Source organism: Macrotis lagotis, chromosome 3 (genome assembly GCF_037893015.1).
Source record: "Macrotis lagotis isolate mMagLag1 chromosome 3, bilby.v1.9.chrom.fasta, whole genome shotgun sequence".
Classification (NCBI taxonomy): Eukaryota; Metazoa; Chordata; class Mammalia; order Peramelemorphia; family Peramelidae; genus Macrotis; species Macrotis lagotis.
Window position 1 is genome coordinate 35,567,944 of NC_133660.1, and position 22,200 is coordinate 35,590,143.

The following is a 22,200-nucleotide window of genomic DNA, read 5'->3' on the forward strand; positions in this document are numbered from 1 at the left end:
GTCATTCCCCAATTTATGAGTATCCCTTCAATTTCCTATTTTTTGTGACCACAGAAAAAGCTTTTTTATGTTGATAGATTTATTTTTTAACTTTTTTTTCTCTTATTAAAGATTTTGAGTTTTATAATTTTTCCCCCCAATCTTACTTCCCCCCCCCCCCCATGGAAAGCAATCTGTCAGTCTTTACTTTGTTTTCATGTTGTACATTGATCCAAATTGATTGTGATGAGAGAGAAATCATATCCTTAAGGAAGAAACAAAAAAGTATAAGAGATAACGAGATCAGACAATAAGATATCTGTTTTTTTTCCTAAATTAAGGGAATAGTCCTTGAACTTTGATCAAACTCCACAGTTCTTTCTCTGGATACAGATGGTATTGTCCATTGCAGACAGCCCCAAATTCTCCCTGATTGTTGCACTGAAGGGATAAGCAAGTCCATCAAGGTTGAACATCACCCCCATGTTGCTGTTAGGGTGTACAGTGTTTTTCTGGTTCTGCTCATCTCACTCAGCATCAGTTCATGCAAATCCCTCCAGGCTTCCCTGAATTCCATCCCTCCTGGTTTCTAATAGAACAATAGTGTTCCATGCATGACATACATATACCACAGTTTGCTAAGCCATTCTCCAATTGAAGGACATTTACTTGATTTCCAATTCTTTGCCACCACAAACAGGGCTACTATGATTGTACAAGTGATGTTTTTACCCTTTTTTCATCATCTCTTCATGGGATAGACCCAGTAGTGGTATTGCTAGATCAAAGAGTATGCTCATTTTTGTTGCCCTTTGGGAATAGTTCCAAAAGAAAAAGCTTTTATAAATATTTTTGTACATATAGGTCCTTTTCTCTTTTGTAAATATCTTTGAGGTACAGATCTAGTAGAATCATTTCTGGATCAAAGGGTATGCAAAGATTAATTACCTCTTTAGGCACAGTTCCAAATTATTCTCCAGAATGGCTGAGAAAGTTGGAATATGGTATTCCATAACTTCACCAGCAATGCTTAAGTGTCCCAATATTTTCACATCCCCTCCAACATTTATGGTTTTTCTTTTTTTTCATGTTAGCCAATCTGATATGCATGAGGTGGTATATCAGTTCTTTTTTTAAAAGCACTTTACTTTTATTTATTTTTCTTCACCTTACTACAATAGTCATTTTGTAAAAGTAAACATAATTTTCCCATCTATTATAAGAAAGAGAAACCTCAAGAAAAATAAAATGAGAGAGAAAAAAGTGTGCTTTAGTCTTTATTAAGATACCATCATGTTTGTCTTTGGGATGGTTAGTATTCTTTATCATAAGTTCATCAGAAAAAGTGCTTCAATATTTTTTTCCCACAGTTATTGCTACCTGCATTTCCCTCCCTTCCCACCCCCATTTATTCTATGCTCCCTCTCCTTTTATTTTGTCCCTCCTTAAAAGTATGTTGTATCTGACTACCCTCTCACATGATCTTCCTTATCTTATATCACATATACCGCCACCTCCCCCCCCCCACCTGTCCGCTTTCTCCCATCTTTTACTCTAGGATAAGATAGATTTCTATGCCCCAATGGAGGGTGTATGTTATTTCCTCCTGAGCCACTTCCAATGAGAGTGAAGAGTCACTCATTTCTCCTCACCTTCTCCACTTCCACTCCATTGCAAAAGCTTTTTCTTGCTTCTTTTATGTGAAATAACTTAACCTATTCTACCTTTCCTTTCCCTTTCTCCCAGTGCATTCCTTTCTCATCCATTAATTTCAACTTTATAGTATATTATACCTTCATATTTAGTGCCCTCCTCTGCCTTGTTTATCAATACTCCTTCAGAGTGGTGGTGCAGTGGTTAGAGCACTGATCTTAGATTCAGGAGGATGGGAGTTTGAATCCAGCCTCGGATACTTGTAACTTAATCACTTGGGCAAGTCACTTAATCCTGATTGCCCTGCATCCAGGACCAGCTATAGTTGTCATGATTCATATCTGGCCATTGGTCCCAGAAAACTGTGGAGGAGAAAGTGAGGTTGGTGATTTAGCACAGTATCCCTCTACTCAAAATCAATTCATATGCTAGTCATGACATCACTTCCCTGATGTCATAGTCTTCTTTGAAAATGAAGGACAATCATTGGTATATACTATTTCTAAGTGCCCTAATAAATAAGAAAGTTCATATGGTTTATCAGTATCTTCTTCCCATGCTAGAATAAAAACAGTTAAACATCATTAAATTCCTCATAATTTGCAATTTCCATCCACCCTCAATGTTTCAACTGAGTCCTGTACTTGAAAATCAAACTTTCTGTTAAGCTCTGGCTGTTTCAATAGGAAAATTTGAAGTCCCTCATTTCATTGAAAATCCATCTTTTTCCCTGAAAGATGTTCAATTTTGTTGGATAGTTGATTTTCAGTTGTAATCCAAGCTCTTTTGCCTTCTGGAATATCATATTCCAAGCCCTACAAATCCTTAATGTGGATGCTGCTAAATCCTGTGTAATCCTGACAGTAGTGCCATGATATTTGAATCCTTTTTGACTGCTTGTACTATTTTCTCCTTGATTTGGGAGTTTTGGTATTTGATTATAATATTCCTGGGAGTTTTTATTTATTTTTTGGTGGAGAGGGGTCTTTTTTAGGAGATGATTGGTGTCTTCCCTCACTTTCTATTTTATCCTCTGCTTCTGGGATATCAGGGCAATTTTCCTGCATTATTTCTTCCAAAAATGAAGTCCAGGCTCTTTTCCTGGTCATGACCTTCAGGTAGCCCAATCATTTTTAAATTCTCTCTCTGGATCTGTTTTCCAGGTCAGTTGTTTTTCCAATGAAATAGTACACATTTTCTTCTAGTTTTTCATTCTTTTGGTTTTGTTTTATTGTTTCTTGATCTCTTACAAAGTCATTAGCTACCCTTAACTCTATTCTATATTTGAAGGAATTTTCTTCAGAGATCTCTTTTATCTCTTTTTCCATCTACCCAGTTCTGTTTTTGAAGGCATTCTTCTCCTTCTTGACCTTTTGGATTACTATTTTTTTTTGTTTGTTTTTGACCTAACTGATTTTTATGATGTTATTTTTTCCAATAAGTTTTGGTAATTCCTTCACCAAGCTGCTTCACTTGGTTTTCATGATTTTCCTGTGTTGCTTTCATTTCTCTTCCCAATATTTTGTCTACCCCCTTACTTGATTTTCAAAATCTTTTTTTGAGCTCGTTCATAGTCTGAGGCCAATTCACTTTTTTTTTCTTGGAGGTTTTGAATACAGAAGCTTTGACATTTTTATCTTCTGAGGGTGCATTTTGATTCCCCATGGGACCAAAGTTTATAGTGGCATTTTTTTTTTCTGCAGTCTACCTTGACTCCTAACTCTTTTTTAAGGTGGTGCTCTGCTTTCAGAATGAAGGATAAACTTCCCCCCCACTTTTGAGGGTTTTTGCACCAGGGACTTCAATTCCTCCAAGATCTTATGTGAGGTTTTGACTGATTTCCTGGCCTGTACTCTGGTCTTTGGATGACCACAAGCACTCCCTTCTGTCTTGGAATTGTGAGGAAGGCCCCTGCTATACTATGGCAGTAAACCTCCTTTTCCTGAGATTAGGGCCCAGACTGTGACCTGGATACAAGTATGGGCAAAACAACAGAGTTCTGCCTCAGACATAGCAAAGAGATCCTGCAGACTCCCCCAACCCCCTTACCTTTCATGAACTGAGTACTCTGGAAGCAACTACAGGGTGGTTCCCTACCAGGTGGCTCCATAGCCTGCTTTAGGTTCCCAAGGTAGGGTCTGCATTGAGACCTGCATGGGACTAGGCTCCACAATCTCTCTGGTATGTCACTTTTCCCTTGATCTTCCAAGTTATCCTTGGCAATCCCTAACCTTCCAGGTCAGAGTTGTGTCTCTGGCAGCTGTCAAGGACCAGGCTGCATTGCGACCCTTGCTAACTTTGGTGTTATTACACCTTTTCCATGAATGTTCCAAGTTGTCTTGTGTAGGAAAGTTGTGTAGGAAAGTTATTTCATTCAGTCTTTCTGTGAGTTCAGCCACTATGTACAATTGCTTGGGTATCCAGAGCATTTTTGTGGTAAGAATATCCAAGTCACATTACTGTCTCACATAGAACAATCAGAGCCCAGAATCTAGACCCATAATATCCATTGATGTAATAACAGTCATAGTTTGAAATATACAAAGACAGGAGAAAATTGGTTAGGGGAGAAAGGCAAACAAAGATAAATGTGGGTTCATTTGAAGGAGAAACTCACAAACTCTGTCTCAGGAGGGTAAGAAAGACTTAAGTTTTAATTTATAGATTGCTCAAAAGATTTACAAGTTAGTACAAAAAGTTCACAGATGAGGTTCAATAGAAGTAAGAAGAGAGTGGGAGAGTTTGAGGAACTGTACTTCCTCAGAGTATAGGCTAGCTTCACAATAAGACAAGCAACACAAGTAGTGGACAAGATAAGTAGTAGAGAAGGGCATAGGGGCAGGACAGTTTGGGAAATGAAGCTCGCCCCGACCAGGTTCCCCTCCAAAGGAAGACAAGGTGCAAGGGATAAATAGTAAAGAACGTAAGAGGGGTGGGGGAGATGCTTCCCTCAGAGTGGGCTAAACTCCAAAGACAGAGTTGTCAGACTTATTTTAATTTGCATTTCACTAATCAATAATGATTTTGAACATTTTTTCATAGGACTATAGACAACTTTGACTTTTTCATCTGAAAATTGCAAGATCAGATCTTTTGACCATTTATCAATTGGGAAATTAATTGCATTCTTATAGATTTGACTCAGTTCTCTATATTTGAAAAATAAAGTCTTTATCAGAGAAACTTGCAATAAAATTTTTCTCTCAGTGTCTTGTTTTCTTTCTAATCTTGGTTGCATTGATTCTGCTCCTGCAAAACTTTTAAATTTAATATAGTCAAAATTATCCATTTTTTATCCCATAAGGTGCTTTATCTCATTTGGTCACAGATTCTTTCCTTATCCATGGATTTGATGGGTAAAATTTTCCATAGTCTTATAATTTGTTCCTTATCTCACCCTTTATATCTAAATTATATACCATTTTGACCTTATCTTGGAATACAGTGTTAGACACTAAGCTATACTTTGCTTTGGACAAACTGCTTTCCAGTTTTCCCAGCAATTTTTGTCAACTAGTGAGTTCTTGTTCCCAAAACTTTGACTTTGGGGTTTACTATATACTAAATAACTATGTTCATTTACTAACGTGTATTCTGGAATCACCAACCCACTACTCTAATTTCTGAACCAGTGCTAGATTATTTGAATGATCAGCACTTTGTTATATAATTTAATATCTAGTATTGCTATGACTTCTTTTATTGGTTCTCTTAATGGTGTATATTTTTGGTTTTTAAGATGAATTCTTTTTCTATCTATGAAGCAATTTTATGGAGTTTGGTATGGTAGAGTGAGGAGAGATATTTCTGGAAAATAATAAATTAAATATCATGGAGCCATAGTCAAAATAATGCAGTAACAGTTTATGTTCTACGATTAATTGTGAATGATTTAGCTGTTCTCAGCAACACAATGATCTAAGTCAATTCTGAAGGACTTATGATGAAAAATGTTATCCATCTCCAGAGAAAGAACTGATATTGTCTAAATGCAGATTGAAACATACTTTTTAAAAAACCCTTTATTTTTCTTGGTTTTTTTGTGGGGGGTCTGTGTTTTCTTTCACAAGATAAAGATAACTAATATTTTGCATGACTGTACATGCATAACATCTATTAAAGTGTATTCCTTCTCAATAAAGTGGGATAAGGGGAAAAAGTGAATGTGGATCTCAAAATTTTAAAAAATGGATTATAAGAAAGATTTTTACATAAAATTGGGGAAGACAGTGACTAAAGTGCATATTTTAACAAAACAAATTTCCCATACTGGCCATGTCCAATGGATTCAAACTATTTTAGTGTAGGGCATGCATCATGGACTTCCTTTAAGAATAATGTTTTTAAATTAATAAAATTCATAGGATTTATATATATATATATATATACTTTTATATATTTATATATATATATATATATATATATATATATACAAAAGAAATTATTCTGCTGTTTTGAAATAGATTATTAAAACATTAAATACAAAATCCAGTTAACTGGTTAAGAATTCCTGATATGGGGAAAAATAATTCAGGGTTTACTATCAAAACTGTTCAGAAGTTCCCTATAATTTTTCCTTTGAAGCAAAGGATTTTCTTTCAACCTATTCACATTTCAGACTCCATATGTTGAATACTTTTAGTTCATAAATTATAGGATGGTTTTTACATATTTAACTTTATTATTTATCAGAAAAAAGAAAACAGTAAAACAAATCAAAAGGCCTGGAACATATAGCCAAACTGATTTTCACAAAAGGTCACATTAGTTGCCTTACTAAATAAACTCTTCTAGCTCCTCTTTACTTCTTGGTTTGCATATAAGTTCCTTGTCTTGAATTTAAAGCCCTTCACAACATTGGTCCAACATTTTTCCAGTCCAATTGTATATAATTCCTTCTTCCCTTTAAAATCTAGCCAACATAGCCTCTTCTCTGATTCTCACACATGTGCTCAGTCTCCCATATTCAAGCCTTCACTGATGGTCCCCGTTCCTAGAAGGTACTTTCTCTTCACCTCTGCTTCACCCCCCCTTTTTTTGCAATAGGGTTAAATGACTTGCCCATGGTCACACAGCTGGGGAATTATTAAGTGTCTGAGGCTGGATTTGAACTCAGGTTCTCCTGACTCCAGGTGGTACTCTATCCACTGCATCCCCTAGCTGCCCCCAAACTACACTTTTTGCATTAAATCTTTCCTAATGTACTTAACCGCTGGTTCCCTTTTCATCAAACCACTTCCATTTATTTGTTTTTATTGCCTTATGCTTTCTATTTACATAAAATATATATTTATATGTATGTATTTCCACACACATCTCTTTGTGTTCTACAAATTCCTTATGAGTGGGAATTGTTTCATTCATTACATTTAAGTCCCTAGAGTTTTCTATTTTCTGTCAGGTAAATAAAATTTATCAAAATCTTAATAGTTTCTAATTGATGACAAAATATCACCCCCCTGCTCCCATGTGTTTCTGTTGTATCACTAGTTCTGCTAAATTTCTTTCACAGGCCTCTCTGGAGGCTATATATATATATATATATATATACACATACATATATATGTATGTGTATATATATATATATATATATATATATATATGTATTTATATATCTCACACATATATAGTCACTGTCTTAGGAAACCCATGCCAGATTTGTTACTCTTTTTTTTTTAAACTGGAAAAGCTTACATAGAGGATAGTTAGAACTGTAGGTGGTGCAAAGGAATACAGATTTAGGAAACTTCAAAAGGCATCCCAGGTTATTACACCCACAAACACTAAGAACGCATTGTGTCTTGTATTTTGAGGTTGGAAACCAATCATGGAAGTGGTCTCTAATTTAGAATACTTGAAAAGAACAATGTGAACCACAAAGGCTACTGCTATACATAATCTGAGAATTAGGGCTATTAGAGCTTGAGAAAGGTGTTACTCCTGCTTGCACTCAGGTTGTATTCAATCAGTAAAGCAACAAATATTTTATTAGGCAGCCACAATGTGCCAAATTTTGATACAAAGACAATCAGAGAAGTCACCACATATGTATATAGATACATAATTATATACATATAAATACATAGATATTAATGTAGCTATTGATATCTGCATCTACAGTAGATGCTGATGTAGCTAACCCTCTTTCTATCCCTATATATCTATTCATCTATCCATCATCTAGCTATCAGCTATCCCTCTAGCCTACCTATCATCTATGTATCTGTCTCTGTCCTATCTATCCATCATCTATCTATCCTATCCATTTATCTTATCAACCTATCTATCCATCTATTCCTCTTTCCATTCATTCATCTATCTGTTTATCTATCTATATCTATCAATCATCTATTTATCATATCCATATTAACTATCAATCTATCCTTATCTGTCTGTCAGATTGTCTATTTACTATTATCATCTATCTATCATCTATCTATCTATCTATCTATCTTTCTACCTCTGTATCTGTCTCCCTACCTCTCTATCTAGCTTGCTATCTCTCTCTGTCTCTCTCTCTGTCTCTGTCTCTCTATCTCTGCCTCTCTCTCTCTCTCTCTCAGTCTGTCTCTCTGTCTGTCTTTCTCTCTCTCTCTCTCTCTCTCTCTCTCTCTCTCTCTCTCTCTCTCTCCCTCTCTCTCTCCCTCTCTCCCTCTCTCATCTCTATCTATCCGCTTTGTGATAGAGCTCTCCTGCCTTGGCCCCTTTGAAGGACCCCCCAACTTCTTTCTCCTCCATTCCCTTGGGAATCCATCAGAGCCCTTTAAAAGGACCCAGACGGAGGGGGAGCCATGTCCCCAAGTCCAGAAGGAGGTCAGCCCCATCCAGTGCCGCAGAGGCACCGAGAAGATGGGGACCTGAGGAGCCTGCGAAGGGCTGGCGATGAGATCTCCGGGAGCTCTGGAGTCTGCGGTTCTCTGAGGCCCGAGGAAAGGGTCCAAAGGGAGCAAGCATGTGCCCCTCCCCATCTCCCCGCCCCCGATTTCCGCGCTGAACACCCAGAGCGGCGGGGCTTCCCGGGGGAGAGGCTGCCCGAGGCCGGAACCCGCTGGCCTGCCGGGGTCATCTGCTAGTACCAAGCGGGGGGCGCCCCCCCCTTTTGGCCCCTTGCCCCTCCCCCCCGGGCTCGGTGGATCCCCCGGAGCGGGGCGGAGCTCGGGCCAGCGGGGGCCGGAGAGGAAGAAGAGGAGGTGGAGCTGGGGTGGCCCGAGGCCCAGGCGATGGCGGCGCGGGGCGCTGCGGGCGGCCGGGCCCTGCTCCGGGGCCTCTGCCTCTGGGGCCGGCGACCAGGAGGCGGCCCCGGGGTCCGCAGCCTCCGCAGCAGCGCCGTCAGGTAGGCCAGAGGGCCCCGGGCACCTCGGGCTGGCCCTCCTGGGGGAGGAGCGGGGCGGGGGGCCCTGACGGGAGGCCGGGCCGGAGGCGGGGGCCCGCAGGAGGAGGGAGCCCTAGGGCCCGGGCCGGGGCCCCGTTGGAAGGGGGCTGGCCCCGGGCTGCCCCGGGCCAAGTGGAAACGGATTCTGTGCCTAGCATTCAAGGCCGCCGAGATCCCGGCCTAAGGGTGAGCCCTGACCGTGCCCGTGCCCGTGCCCGGGGAGCGTCTTACCGTAGTCAGGGCCCCGGCGCAGCCACACTGAGGGTGCCCAGTGAACTCTGGGCTATTTATTGATAGGTAGGGCAGAGGGTCCCAAACATTCGTGACTCCAAACCCCATCCATAGGGGGAAAGTTTGAGCGTGGTTTTAGTCTGCATTTGCTGTGTATATTGGCAGGGGAAGAAAGATGTTTGTCGTTGTTGTTTGTTTGTTTTTTCAAGGCAACGGGGTTAAGTGGCTTGCCCAAGGCCACACGGCTAGGAAATTATTAAGTGTCTGAGTTCGGATTTGAACCCAGGTACTCCTGACTCCAGGGCCGGTGCTTTATCCACTGCGCAGCCTAGCGGCCCCTAGGGGAAGAAAGTTTGAGCATGTTTTTATATAGTTTAGTCTACATTGACTCTGTTATTATATAGGTTTCTATCTATGATATAGATTAACTTGAGGACAATATATGACACAGACTTTTTAGGATGTTTTTCAGTTGTGTCTGACTCTTCTTGACTGGCTTTGGGGTTTTCTTGACAAAGATATGGAAGTGATTTGCCTTTCTATCTCCTGCTCATTTTACAGTTAAGGAAACTGAATCAGAGGTTAAGTGACTTGCCCAAGGTCATACACTTAACGTCTGAGGCCAAATTTGACTTCAAGTGTTACAGGCTCTAGGTCTAGTGCTTTCTTTATTCACTGCCACCCAGCAAACAACTCTGCTAATTATATCATTGACTCACAACAACACTGTCAAGTTAAGGATTTTTTACTATCGCCTCCCCCGCTTCCCCCTGTTAACAAATGAGAAAACTGAGGGCGAAAGAGGTAAATTGGTTTGTTCAACGGCCGTACATTTTTTTTTTTAATGAGGGAGGTAGGAGGGAAAGAAAATAAATGCTTGCTACTTGAAAAATGAGAGCCAGAGAGACAGGCAGAGGTGATGACATCAGAGAGATGATGCCTTAACAAGCAAATGAATTGAATTTGAGTGTGGGGTGGGGTGGGATGGGGCTGTGCTAAGTCACCAACCACTTTTTTTTATGAGGAACTATATGAATCTAATGACCAGATATGAATCTGGGAGATGTGAGGCAATCAGGGTTAAGTGATTTGCCCAAGGTCACACAACTAGAAACTGTGGTGTCTTGGGTTAGATTCAAAAGCCTGTCCTACAAGGCCAGCGCTCTATCCATTATACCACCTGAGGTAGGATTAAAACTCAGATCTTGGGGCCGCTAGGTGGCGCAGTGGATAAAGCACCGGCCCTGGAATCAGGAGTACCTGGGTTCAAATTTGGTCTCAGACACTTAATAATTACCTAGCTGTGTGGCCTTGGGCAAGCTACTTAACCCCATTTGCCTTGCAAAAAAAAAACAACCCTAAAAAAAACCCCTCAGATCTTTCTGACTCAAAGTCCAGTCTTCCATTTGCCGCCATTTACAAATTGAATACAATTATGACTGAAGTAATAATTTTCATTTCATTATTGTTCAGTTGTTTTCAATTGTGTACCCTCCTTCACCACTTTTGGGGTTTTGGCACAGATACAAGAGTGTTTGCCATTTCCTTCTCTAGCTCATTTTACAGATGAGGAGACTGAGGTAAATAGAATTAAGTGACCTTCTCAGGGTCACACAACTAGTAAGTCTCCGAGACTAGATTCAAACTCAGGAAGAGAGTCTTCTATCTCTGGGCCTCTATCCTAATTGCCCTGAAGTAATAGTTATATACATTTTAAAATGCATAAAAATAGAAATTAAAACAAGGTAAAAATGAAACATTTGATTCTTGAGTCATTAGAAATCTGCTGGTGCCTCCTGACAGGGAAATAACATAAGATCAATGCTTTGTGCTTTGATGACTAATGGATGTGAGTTGAGAGTTTGATGTTTGACCTTCATTCTTGAAGAAGATCATGCCATCAGAGAGATGATACCATGTCAAACATGAATTGGATTTGAGAGAGGGGGTTGCTGTGCTAAGTCACCAGCTTCACTTTCTCCTCCAGAGCCATCTGGGTCCAGTGACCAGAAATGAATCAGGATGACTAGAGATGGCCCTGTATGCAAGGCAATCAGGGTTAAGTGACTTGCTCAAGATTACACAACTAGTAAGTGTCTAATGTCTGAATCTGGATTTGAACTTGTGTCTTCCTGATTCCAAGGCCAGTGTTCTCTATCCACTACTCCATCTAGCTGCCTGTGAGATGAGAAACATGAATCAAGGAGATCATATAGGAGCAATTGCAACAGGGGTAGAGGAGTGGACCTGCTGCACCTTAGTGGTGAATAGGGAGAAAACAGGTTTAAGAGATATGTTTATAGAAACAACATGATTTGGCAACTGATGTTTTATGTTGGATGAGTCTAACATGATCCTGGAATTGTAAGAAACTGGGTAAATGGAAAGATGGTGGTACCTTTGAGAATATTAGGAAGTTTAGAAAGGGGCAGGCAGGAGGATGTGAGAAAGATGGTGTAATGAAATCTATATTGACATTATAATCCATCCTTGTCTGCCACAATGGTCTCACTAATGAAATCTGTATTGGCATTATAATCCATCCTTGTCTTCTGCACTGGTCTCCCCAAAAGGAAAGGACTAGAGTCTCAAAACACTGGTTACTTCTCTGGAAAAGATTCTTACCTCTAAAGTGAGCCTGTTGCAGTCATCAGGTGATCTGGTGCCCCTGGGTAATTGTATGTGGGAGGGATTTTTCCAATGGCACCTTTGTGGCAGCTGCTCTGGGTACCCTGATATCAACCTCAGAAAGAGAAAGTTTGGAAACTTGCACAAAGTGATGAGAGTAGAGTGGGCAATGAGGGTAAAAATAATAATAATATTTAAAAGAGACTATTAATCAAGTGGGTGATACTTTGCTAAGCACTGGTTTGAGCTTCACAATGACACTGAGAGGCAGGTGCTCTTTTTCTCATCCCCATTTATAGACTTGTGGAAAGAGTAAACTGATGTAAATAAAACTTGTCCAGGGTCACACAGCTAGCAAGAGTCTGAGGTTAGATTTGAAACTCAGTTCTTTCTGAAACTAGTCTCTGCTTTTTCCCTATTATGTAGCTAACTCTGGGAAATTTAGAGGATAAAAATCTTCCCACTTTCTGATTGATCATATGGATTCAAGATACAAAAGGCTTCTTGTGAGCAGATTGTGTTTTGTATGCTGGTGATTTTGAGAGGACTTCTTAAAAAAACACCCATAGCCAAGTCCTATAAAAGTGCTGTTTATTTGTCTCATTTTATTTAGAAGAAGTACATATGTATTTAATGGCTGGTGAGTCAGATACAGAATCAGAGTTGGAATCAACAAACATTTATTTATTGCCTACTATACACCAGACCCTAGTGTTGGACACTAGGAATTAAAAAAAACCATGAAATTGTCTCTAAAGGATGTAACTTCCCATGTGAGGAAGCAACCTGTGTAAACAGACTTTGAAAAAATTAATAGAAAGTGTGAGGTGTTGGCTACTGGTAGAATAAAGTCTCACATAGGAGGTAGTGCTTGAGCATTGTTTTGAAGGAAGCCATGGAGTCTAAGAGGAGGTGAGAAAATACATCCAAGGGATGACAGATGGAGTTTTGTTAGTGAGGTGTGCACAGCAAGAAAGTCTACTTGGCTAGGTTCCAGAATGAAGCAGAAGAAATGATGGTAATTGAATCACTTATTTGGCATTTGCTTCCTACAAATTGCTAATTGTTTTTTTCTATAATAAAGTTGTCATAACTAAATGAAAAATTCCTTTAAGGAAAATCTCAAGGAACAGGGAGTTACATTGAAGCTGTGTTGTGAAAAGCTATGAATACTGCACTGAGAAGTTTGTCTTTGATCTCTGAGGTAATAGGAAACCACAGGATCTCATTGAATAGAGGAGGGGTGTGATTCTATGTCTGATGGGGGAATCTCACCCTTGCAGCTGTGTGGAGAGAACAATGAAGAGACTGCTAACAATAATGTGGGTGGTAGTGATGAGATTGGGTGGTAGAGAAGTGTGTGAGAGATGACGTGGTGGTAGAAATAGCAAAAATTAACTAACAATCAATTCATTTGGGGTGAAGGAGGAATAAGAATTAACTCCCATGGAAAATGCAATTCACATCCAGAGGAAAAACTATGAAGTCTGAATACAGAGCAAAGTATACTATTTTTACTTTTTTAAAACTTGTTTTTATTTTTCTTTTTCATGAGTTTTTCTCTTTAGTTCTAATAGTTCTTTGACAACAGGACTAATATGGAAATATGTCAAACATGATTGTACACGTATAACCTATATCAGAAGGGGGGGAGGAAAGGAGGAAAAGGGAAAAATGTGGAATTCAAAAAGATGAATGTTGAAAATTATCATTGTACATAATTGGAAAAAATAAAATAAAATTACATTAAAAAAAAGAGTTAACTCTTAGGTTGAGAATCTGAATGACTAGAAAGTTAGTGTTATCCTCATTTTGAAGTGAGAAAATCTGAAGCTTTTGGGGCAGTTTGATGGCCAGTGGATGGAGTCCTGGTCTTGGAGCCAGGAGGACCTTAGACATTTGACACTGACTAGCTGTGTGACCTTAGTCAAGTCATTTAACCCTGATTACCTCACATCCAGGACCATCTCCAGTCATCTTGATTCATATCTGACCATTGGACATAGATGTTTCCAGAGGAGAAAGTGAGGCTGTAGCCCCTCCCCATTCAAATCCCAATCATATGCTTGTCATATGGCATGACAATTTTTGCTTAGTCTTTGAGAATGAAGGCTAACGCCCTCATCATCGGTATCCTCATAGGAGTAGGAAGTTTGGAGGAACAGTTGGTCTGGGGAAAAGATAATGATTTCTGTTTTTGTATATAGTGAATCTATTAGATGAACTGTGGGATATCCAGTTGAAATGGGCATCAGACAGTTGATTATGTGATATTGGAATTCAGGAGTCACTCACTGGATGGTTAGATCTGATGTGTGGCCCAAGGGCCAAACCAACAAGCATTCATTGAACAGTTAATAATTACCAGTCTCACATTCAACTTATTAGATCAATGTATAACATGGAAATAATGTAAAGACTAACAGACTGCCTTCTGTGAGGGGAGGGAAGCAAGACTGGGGGAAAATTTGTAAAATTCAAAATAAATAAAATTTTTCAAATAAATAATTACCAGTCACTGTGTTAGTTGCTAGAATTACAAAGAAAGGCAAAAGCAGACCCTTGCTCTTAAAGAGTTCAATCTGATGGAGGAAAACAGCATACAAACAGCAATATGTACAAATGCTGTTCAGTGTAAATTGGACATAATCAGAGAAGGACAGTGTTTTCATTTTAGTTTAAGAGACACTTGGGATTCTAAAGAGCACCAAAGGGAAAGGTAAAAATTTTTCCTTATATGCCCCTTATATTGTGAAGATAAAATCCTGGTGGGGAAATGATTAGGGAAGGAGGCGGTAATTATATCCTTGATGTCCAGAAAAAGTGAGGAGAGCCCACCATAGAACATGGAGTTTATGGTCCAGCCTTTGTGCTCTTAAATTGAGGCTTGGAAAGTAGAGATGGCTGCTAGGGCTGTTATTCCCAGTTGTGGAAAATAGCTTTGTTTTTGTGGAGAAAATTGGGGGAGGTGGAGCCCCACAAGACTGAAAAAGCAGGTATTAAGAATGAACTGTAAAGACAAAGTCTAGTGTTTTGGATGGATGAAGACCAAGGGATGACCTATTGGAATCCTGAGTGGAATTAGGTGTTCCAAACTGGGAAACAGAGTGTTTTACAGCTTTCTTATCTGGATTAAGCAGAACTCGGTATTGAGGGTAGGTAGGTTAAGGTTCAGAACTGATTGACGGGTGGGGTGGGGAATGGCTCTTTTAGAAATTAGTACAGGCACAGGATTACTGAGGTAGTGAGAAAACTATTGAAGTCCTTACAGGGGACATTAATATTAAGGGGAATCTAGGAGAGGACTCTTAGAAAAGTTGAGATTTTAGTTGAGTCTTGAAAGTCAGGAGGCAGAAACTGGGAAGGCGGAGAATTCTGGACATGAGGCAATCAAATGAGCCAGTGAAAATTTGGGGAATTGGGACCTGGAGTGCTAAGGTTGAGGAACAGTATGGAGGCTGATATGTGATGAACCAATATGAAAGTGGCTACAAGGTCTTTTCTTCAACATAATCACCCAACCCTTCGTGCATTATTCACCCTAACTATCCTCCATTTTGCTTCTCCAGTGGCTGTGAAAACCTCCCACTCTTTTCTCCTTTTAAGAAGGGTGTTAGCCCCTTCATGGAATTAATAATCATAACCTGGATAAACCCTGACATGGCAGACCAGTTATCATTGAAAAATATTGTCCCATTCCTCACTTTTAAGTTGTGGTAAACTTAGTTTGGAGATATACTGGGACTCAGTGTTTGGAAATAAAAGCCCTCTCATCCCACTCACTCTTATTTTCATTTTGAGTGGGAGAGAATGAATCTCACAGAATCAGTAAGCATGGATGAGTTACAGCCAATTAACCCTAGAATTTCATTACCTTTTTCTCCAAATAGATTCCTTCTCTGAATTTTGTTATATTTGTCAAAGGTATCATCATCCTTCTAGTCATGCAGGTTCACAAGCTGAGTGTCATTCTTCCCTCCCCATTTATCCTCACTATACATATCCAAGAAGTTGTTCTCTGTGGTCTACTCTAAACTTGTCTTTTGTTGTTCTTCACACTCAAATGAAAACACAACTGAAAGATTCAAACATGACCAGGAAATTAAGGCACAGTACCAACCATTTGGCAGAACCATGGAAAGAAAGAGAAAAAAAACTTCCTACTGAGTTGGAGTCAGTTATATTTGGAAGTTTTACATAGAGAAACTGAGGAAAAGCTTTCAAGTTCACTATGAGCTGATATTTTTGATGTATTATTGTTGAGTTTCTAATAAAATCTCTTTCTTAGTTAACTCTATTGATTCAATTACCTGAATAATTCATTACCAACACATAATTATCATTTACAAGTCCCTTCTATCCCCAAGAAATACATAGGGGTTTATCCCCCCAAAAGCAGAGCATTTCCTGAGTGACACTATCATGGTTCTAGTGTTCTTCCATTTCCTTTTCACCCATAAATCTCCCAGTTCCAGTAGGTGATCCTTACCTTTTTTTTATTTGAACTTTCACATAGCTTTATCAGATTTCCACATGCTTATCAATATCCTCATCATAATCCCCCCTCCCCACAAGTTTCCATTTTCTGGTCCCCTTTAGAGGATGCCTATCCCCATTAAAATTTAAGCTCTTTAAAAGCACAGAGTTGCCTTTTTGCCTTTCTTTGTATCCATAGAACTTGGCCTAGGGCCTGGCACAAAATATCACTTAAATGTTTGTCATTGACTTCTCTGCTTCCTCTCCACTGTAAATCTTTAGGGGACTCTTTCCCTTATGTTACATTGTCACTGGGTCTGATAAGTATCCACTGAAGTTACTAGAAGGTACCTTCCTGGTTTGGAATAATTAATCCTGCCCCCCCTTCTCCCACATGAAATTATTCTTTGACACAATAAAACTTCTTGTTTGTCAGATTTTAGCTTTATGCAAAATTGGGCCCGAGGGAGTTTAATCTTACTGCAGTCTCCTTGTCTTAACTCCTTATATAACTAAACAGAATCACTTAGGAAATTTTGTTTGCCCAGAATCAAGACCATAGCTGAATAGTTTTCAAAATTCTGCTTTGATAGTAACAATTCATTTCACCCCCTCTCTTTGGTTGTCTGTCTTAGGCTTGCATTTTGTAGTTCAAGGGCTTCATTGATTGTTTAAATGGTTTTTCTTGTAGCTGTTGAATTATGGTTAGGAGATTTCCTGTCTTAAATTTTCCACAAGTCTATAAATGGATATGACAATAATATGCTAATTGGTCTGGATATCTCTCCTCTATAACCATGTAACCCTTTACTTCAGTTTTAATTTAATGGATACCATTGAATTCCATTTGTAAAATAAGTAAAGAAAGAATTTGAGCCAAACCTATACTGTCAAGATGTGTTGATAAATGCTATTATTCCTTTCTCTTAGTTTTTGGCTTATCTTTTATGTTAGAATCAGATAGATTGTTTTCAAGATATTTGAGAAGGAAATATAAATGCATTTTGAACTTTCTAATGTTCAAAGCATTTTGCCCTCATTCTCATTTGCACACACATTAATATAGCTTTCATTTATATAGAATTTAGGATTCCCAAAGCACTTTACTATGTATTCACTTGATCAAAATAATCCTAATTAAGAAGGTGCTATCAGATAAGGAAACTTAAGTTGAGTGATTTATCTAAGGTCACACAGCTAGCAAATGTCTGAGGTAGTGTTTGAATTCAGGTCTTTCTGATTTCAAGTCCAGCTTTCTAGCTATTGTGTTTCCTACCTACCTCCAGCATCTCCTAGGTGAGTTTGACTCTACAGGTATTATTATCATAATTCTACTGATGAGGAGAAAGACCCAGAGAAGTTAAATGACGAAACTATAGATAAGCTAAATATCAGACCTGAAATTTTCTGCCATGGTCTTTCTTAATTAAAAGATACAGATTTAGTGGTGAGATTGTATATGTGTTAATATTGCAGATTTTTTTTAAAAGTGTTGTTGTGGTACTTCCTAAGGCAACATCCTTTCTCTGTGATTCACATAAAATTAATTTGCTGGGCTGAATCACTTTTATGTATCTCTTTTATTGAAGGCTAAATAATTGATCTTCTATTTTTGATGCATGGGCACTGAGGGCCCAAAATAAGACAAGAGGTAGAATTGTGGGTCTTAGGTGGGAAGGGCACAAGACAGTGTGTTGATGTTCATTAGTTTCTCTTTTCTCTTGTAGGAGCAGCAGAGAGAAGAGATTCCATCTTCCAGAGTCCACCACTGTCTTCTTCCCTTCCCATTGGTCCCTACTTTTGTGTTTTTGTTATTGTTTGTTTCTTTTTTAATTAATAGAATAACACTGTCAGTAATTTAATGTTTCCTGATAGGCTGGTATGATTGTAAAATCTGACTCAATGTTCAATTGTCCTAAAATATGAATTAAAGTATTAATTATTTTGAAAAGAGAGCTTTATTTCATTTGATAAATATCATTACACTTCTCCATTTTGATTTTCTTTAAACAACACAGCAACAAGAACAAAGTAGTCATCACAAATAAAGTGTCTTCTTGGGTTTGTTTTCTGACTCTTGAAAAGCTGATAGAACACTCTGGTTATGCAACATATTAAAGCAATTCTTTCATGAAATATCAGTTGAAATAATTTTGGAAACAAATTTGACACCAAAATTATTAAATTACATTATCTTAAAATTCAGGGTTACATTGATTATTTCTAGTAACCCATATTTTTTGAAAATGAGATCTTTGTTATTCAATTCAAGAAATTGAGCATTTAATATTCAAGAAATATATCAAGCTTTTCTTTTTATACAGTGGATATAGATCATTGGACTTGGAATCAGGAAGGCAAAAGTTAGAATACTATATTTGAGACTTATTAACTCTTGACCCTGGATAAGCCATCTAACTTATGTCTGTCTCATTTCCTCATCTGGGAAAAAATCCCATCTATCTTTCAGGGTTGTTGTAAGGATCTAAATTATAAATCTCATAGTTTAAACAGGTTTATAAAATAATCACTTAAGCACTATGAGTCCATAAGTACTTAGGATACAAAAGAAGGCACAAGACAGTCCCAAGAAGGGAAAGATTACTTTTCTAGTCTGTATCTGTGCTTTAATGTTTATTTTTTTCTGTTTTCCTCAATTTTGTCAACCTGTCTATAAACTTTTAAAAATTATTTATTTAAATCTCTTTTTTAAAGTTATCTTTACTTAAATTGTATTGGCATGTTATTTCTTTCAGACTAATTCTTGGAAAATCCACATTTCGGGAGCCAGCAAAGATTATCTCCACATCATCTCTATTATCTATTTTTGATTAACTTTTTTTATATCATCTTTATTTTAGAATATTCTTCCCCATTCCCCATTCAATGAGCTAACTTTATAAGCAAGGAATAAAAGAAAAAAGAGTGGGGGAAAAAAGAGAAAACAAAACTAACCAACATGGCCCACCATATATACTGTTTCATATCCATTGTCCCCCACCTATCCAGATAAGGGAGAGAGGTGTATTTTTTCATCTTTAGGGCCAAAAAAAGGCTTCAATTCACTTCATTTGATTTTTCTTACAGGAAGAATACTCTAGAAAGCACACAAAGCATTTGCCCAACCGTTTGTCTAGTTTTAGACAATATTCTGATATGTTACTCTTGATTCTGCTGGCTTTATTTGACATTAGGTCATGTTTGTTTATGTCTGTCCTTCAGATCATAACTCCATTTAGACTTTTTAAGTCATTATTCTAACTGGATATATAGAGACTAATTTCAGCACAAATATCAGGTTGTACAGCCTAGAATCAGGAAATTTTGAATTTAAATCCAGCCTCAGGCACTTAATAACTCTGTAACTCTGGGCAAGTCACTTTAATTCCTATCTGCCTTAGTTTCCTCAACTATAAAAAGGCAATTATAATAATACAAATTTCACTGAATGTTTGTGAGGATCAGTTAAAGTAATATTTGTAAAACACTTTGCATAGAACTTACCTGAAGTAGCTATTTAAATGCTAGTTCCCAGCAGCTCTCATAAAGGTTTGTCAGATTACATTTTCTTAAATTGGATCTCTTCCTTTGCTTATTGGCAAACACTATTCTTTTCATTTTTCTTGAGTCTATCTCTTGGTACTGAAATTTATCAAATGTTCTATAGCTTGGTTATACTTCTGTTTTCTTATTGTCATTTTTTTAAAGTATAGAAGATAATACTCTGAATTACTCTCCAAGTTTAATTTCTTCAATCTTGAAATAACAGTTATAGGGAGATAATGTGTTTTTCCATTCAAAATCTCCCTGCTTATTACTCTGATTAAAAGGTAACTTAGCATTAAGCTAGAATTATCACAAGAGTTATGATTAAATTATTAAATAAATGAGGCAAAAAAGACATTGAAAGGTCTGATTGATAGGTGGTGTGTCTTGAACAGTCAATGTTTGATCAACTTTATTCAGTCTTGAATTATTTTGAGATTTTCATTAAAAAATCTGAATTTCTGTATCTGAAACTTTGTCTGGGATGGAGAATAAAGAGTTGGTGTCTCATATAAGGTTTTATGTTAATGTTTGAAGAATCCTCAGCCTGGGATATGAGGTTGAGATGGTTTAAGAAGGTGACAGAGCAGAAAGGCAGACACTTAGGGCTATATCTACCATTATCAACACCACACATTTCAAGCCCTTCACTGAAGTTTCTCATGGCACTCTGAAGTTATGGAGTTGGTTAGTTCAGTTGTTTAGAATATACATCTTATGAAGACACTTCATATGTTTTACTCCTTAATTAGCAGTGATGTAGTCATTTCTATTGTCCAATTCTACTTAAGTTTTAACGCCTTTGAGCTCCAGAATTATATGTTGTCTAAACTTCCAGTCTCCCTCTGAATCTTTCATGATAATCTAGGTAGGCACTTAACAAATTTTTTTATTCACATAATAAATACTCAATTATGAATCTTTTTTTTTAAAGGCTATTCTAGGGCCATTAGGTGGTGCCATAGTGATGGAGCATTGGGCCTTGAATTAGGAAGACTCATCTATTTGAGTTTAAATCTGGCCTCAGGCATTCATTATGTGACCCTGGACAAGCCACTTAACATTACTCACTAGAAATAATAATATAATTTCGCTCCCAGGTTGTTGTGAGGATCAAATGAAATACATGTAGAGTGCATTGTGAATTTTAAAACACATAGTTTAAATAACTGTAGAAATGTATACATTCCTAAGGACATGGTCATACATATGTCTATATGTGCTCACATGCATATAATATATTCTATAAATTTCACCAATACATAATATGTGCCTACATAAAACATGTATATTTTATATACTTATGTAATACAATACAGCATAATACATGCATATATGTGTGCAAATATATTCATTACACATTCATGTATACCATATGCATACATGTATAATAATGTACATGACAGCAGTGCACACATCGTATATGATTTACATTAACATTTAACATTAGGTTTTTTGCAAGGCAAATGGGGTTAAGTGGCTTGCCCAAGGCCAAACAGCTAGGTAATTAATTATTAAGTGTCTGAGGCTGGATTTGAACTCAGGGACTCCTGACTCCAGGGCCCATGCTCTATCCACTGTGCCACCAGCTAGCCACCCCCTAGTCTCCAAAGTTTCTACCAATTCTAAAGTTTGCCTTTAGGAATCATAGGGTCACCTGTCCTGTGTCCTTGACCTGTGTACCCTCTGGAAGGACAGGGTTAGTCCCAGCTGGGTTTCAGTCCTCTTTTATTCAGTACTAATTTCCAAGCACATTGGCTGACATCCCCCACCCTCCCCACCCCCCACCCTTTCTCTAGGAGCTCTCTTCTGCTTTGGATCCAAATAGCTTATGCTACTTTTTGCAGAGTGAATTGAATGTAGGGAGTCTTTTGGGCACAGCCCTGAAGGTCTGGTTCTCATAGAAAGTAACATGTATATCATCTCCTCCCTCCTTTTTCAGATTGATGTTGTTGGGACAGGGTAAAATTCTTGAAGGGGAATAATGATATGACAAGATTATTCCCAGACCCAAGTCTATTACTCAGCTTCTAATTCTATTGCAGACTTTGCTGAGGCTGGTCTGGGAGTAGCACTAAGTGAAAGATTCAATTTGGGTTTCTTTTGGCTTAATTCATGAAGATTTTACCTTGTCAGTCTCCTGTCTTTTTTTTTTTTTTGGTCCATGCATTCAGCTGTAATTGTTCTACATCTGGCTTATCATGATCTTTATTTTTTTAAAAAATACGTTTTGACAATGCTTTTGCCAGGCAGACAAAAACAAATTACTGGTTTTCAAATCAAATTGCTATTTCCTTCTCTTTTTCAAGACTCCA

General features: G+C 38.0%; 1 protein-coding gene across 3 annotated transcripts in view; it reads left to right on the top strand.

Annotated features, from left to right (window-relative positions):
• The first annotated feature begins 8,268 nt into the window (after positions 1-8,268).
• Positions 8,269-22,200, top strand: part of MTHFD2L (methylenetetrahydrofolate dehydrogenase (NADP+ dependent) 2 like) — a 134,827-nt gene continuing 120,895 nt past the window's right edge. For all 3 annotated transcript variants that reach the window (XR_012476866.1, XM_074228451.1, XM_074228452.1), the window contains exon 1: positions 8,269-8,965. Coding sequence is in view for 2 of the 3 variants with exons in the window: in XM_074228451.1 (XP_074084552.1) it covers positions 8,853-8,965 (113 nt within the window). In the remaining variant the exon portion in view is untranslated. The remainder of the gene's footprint in view (positions 8,966-22,200) is intronic.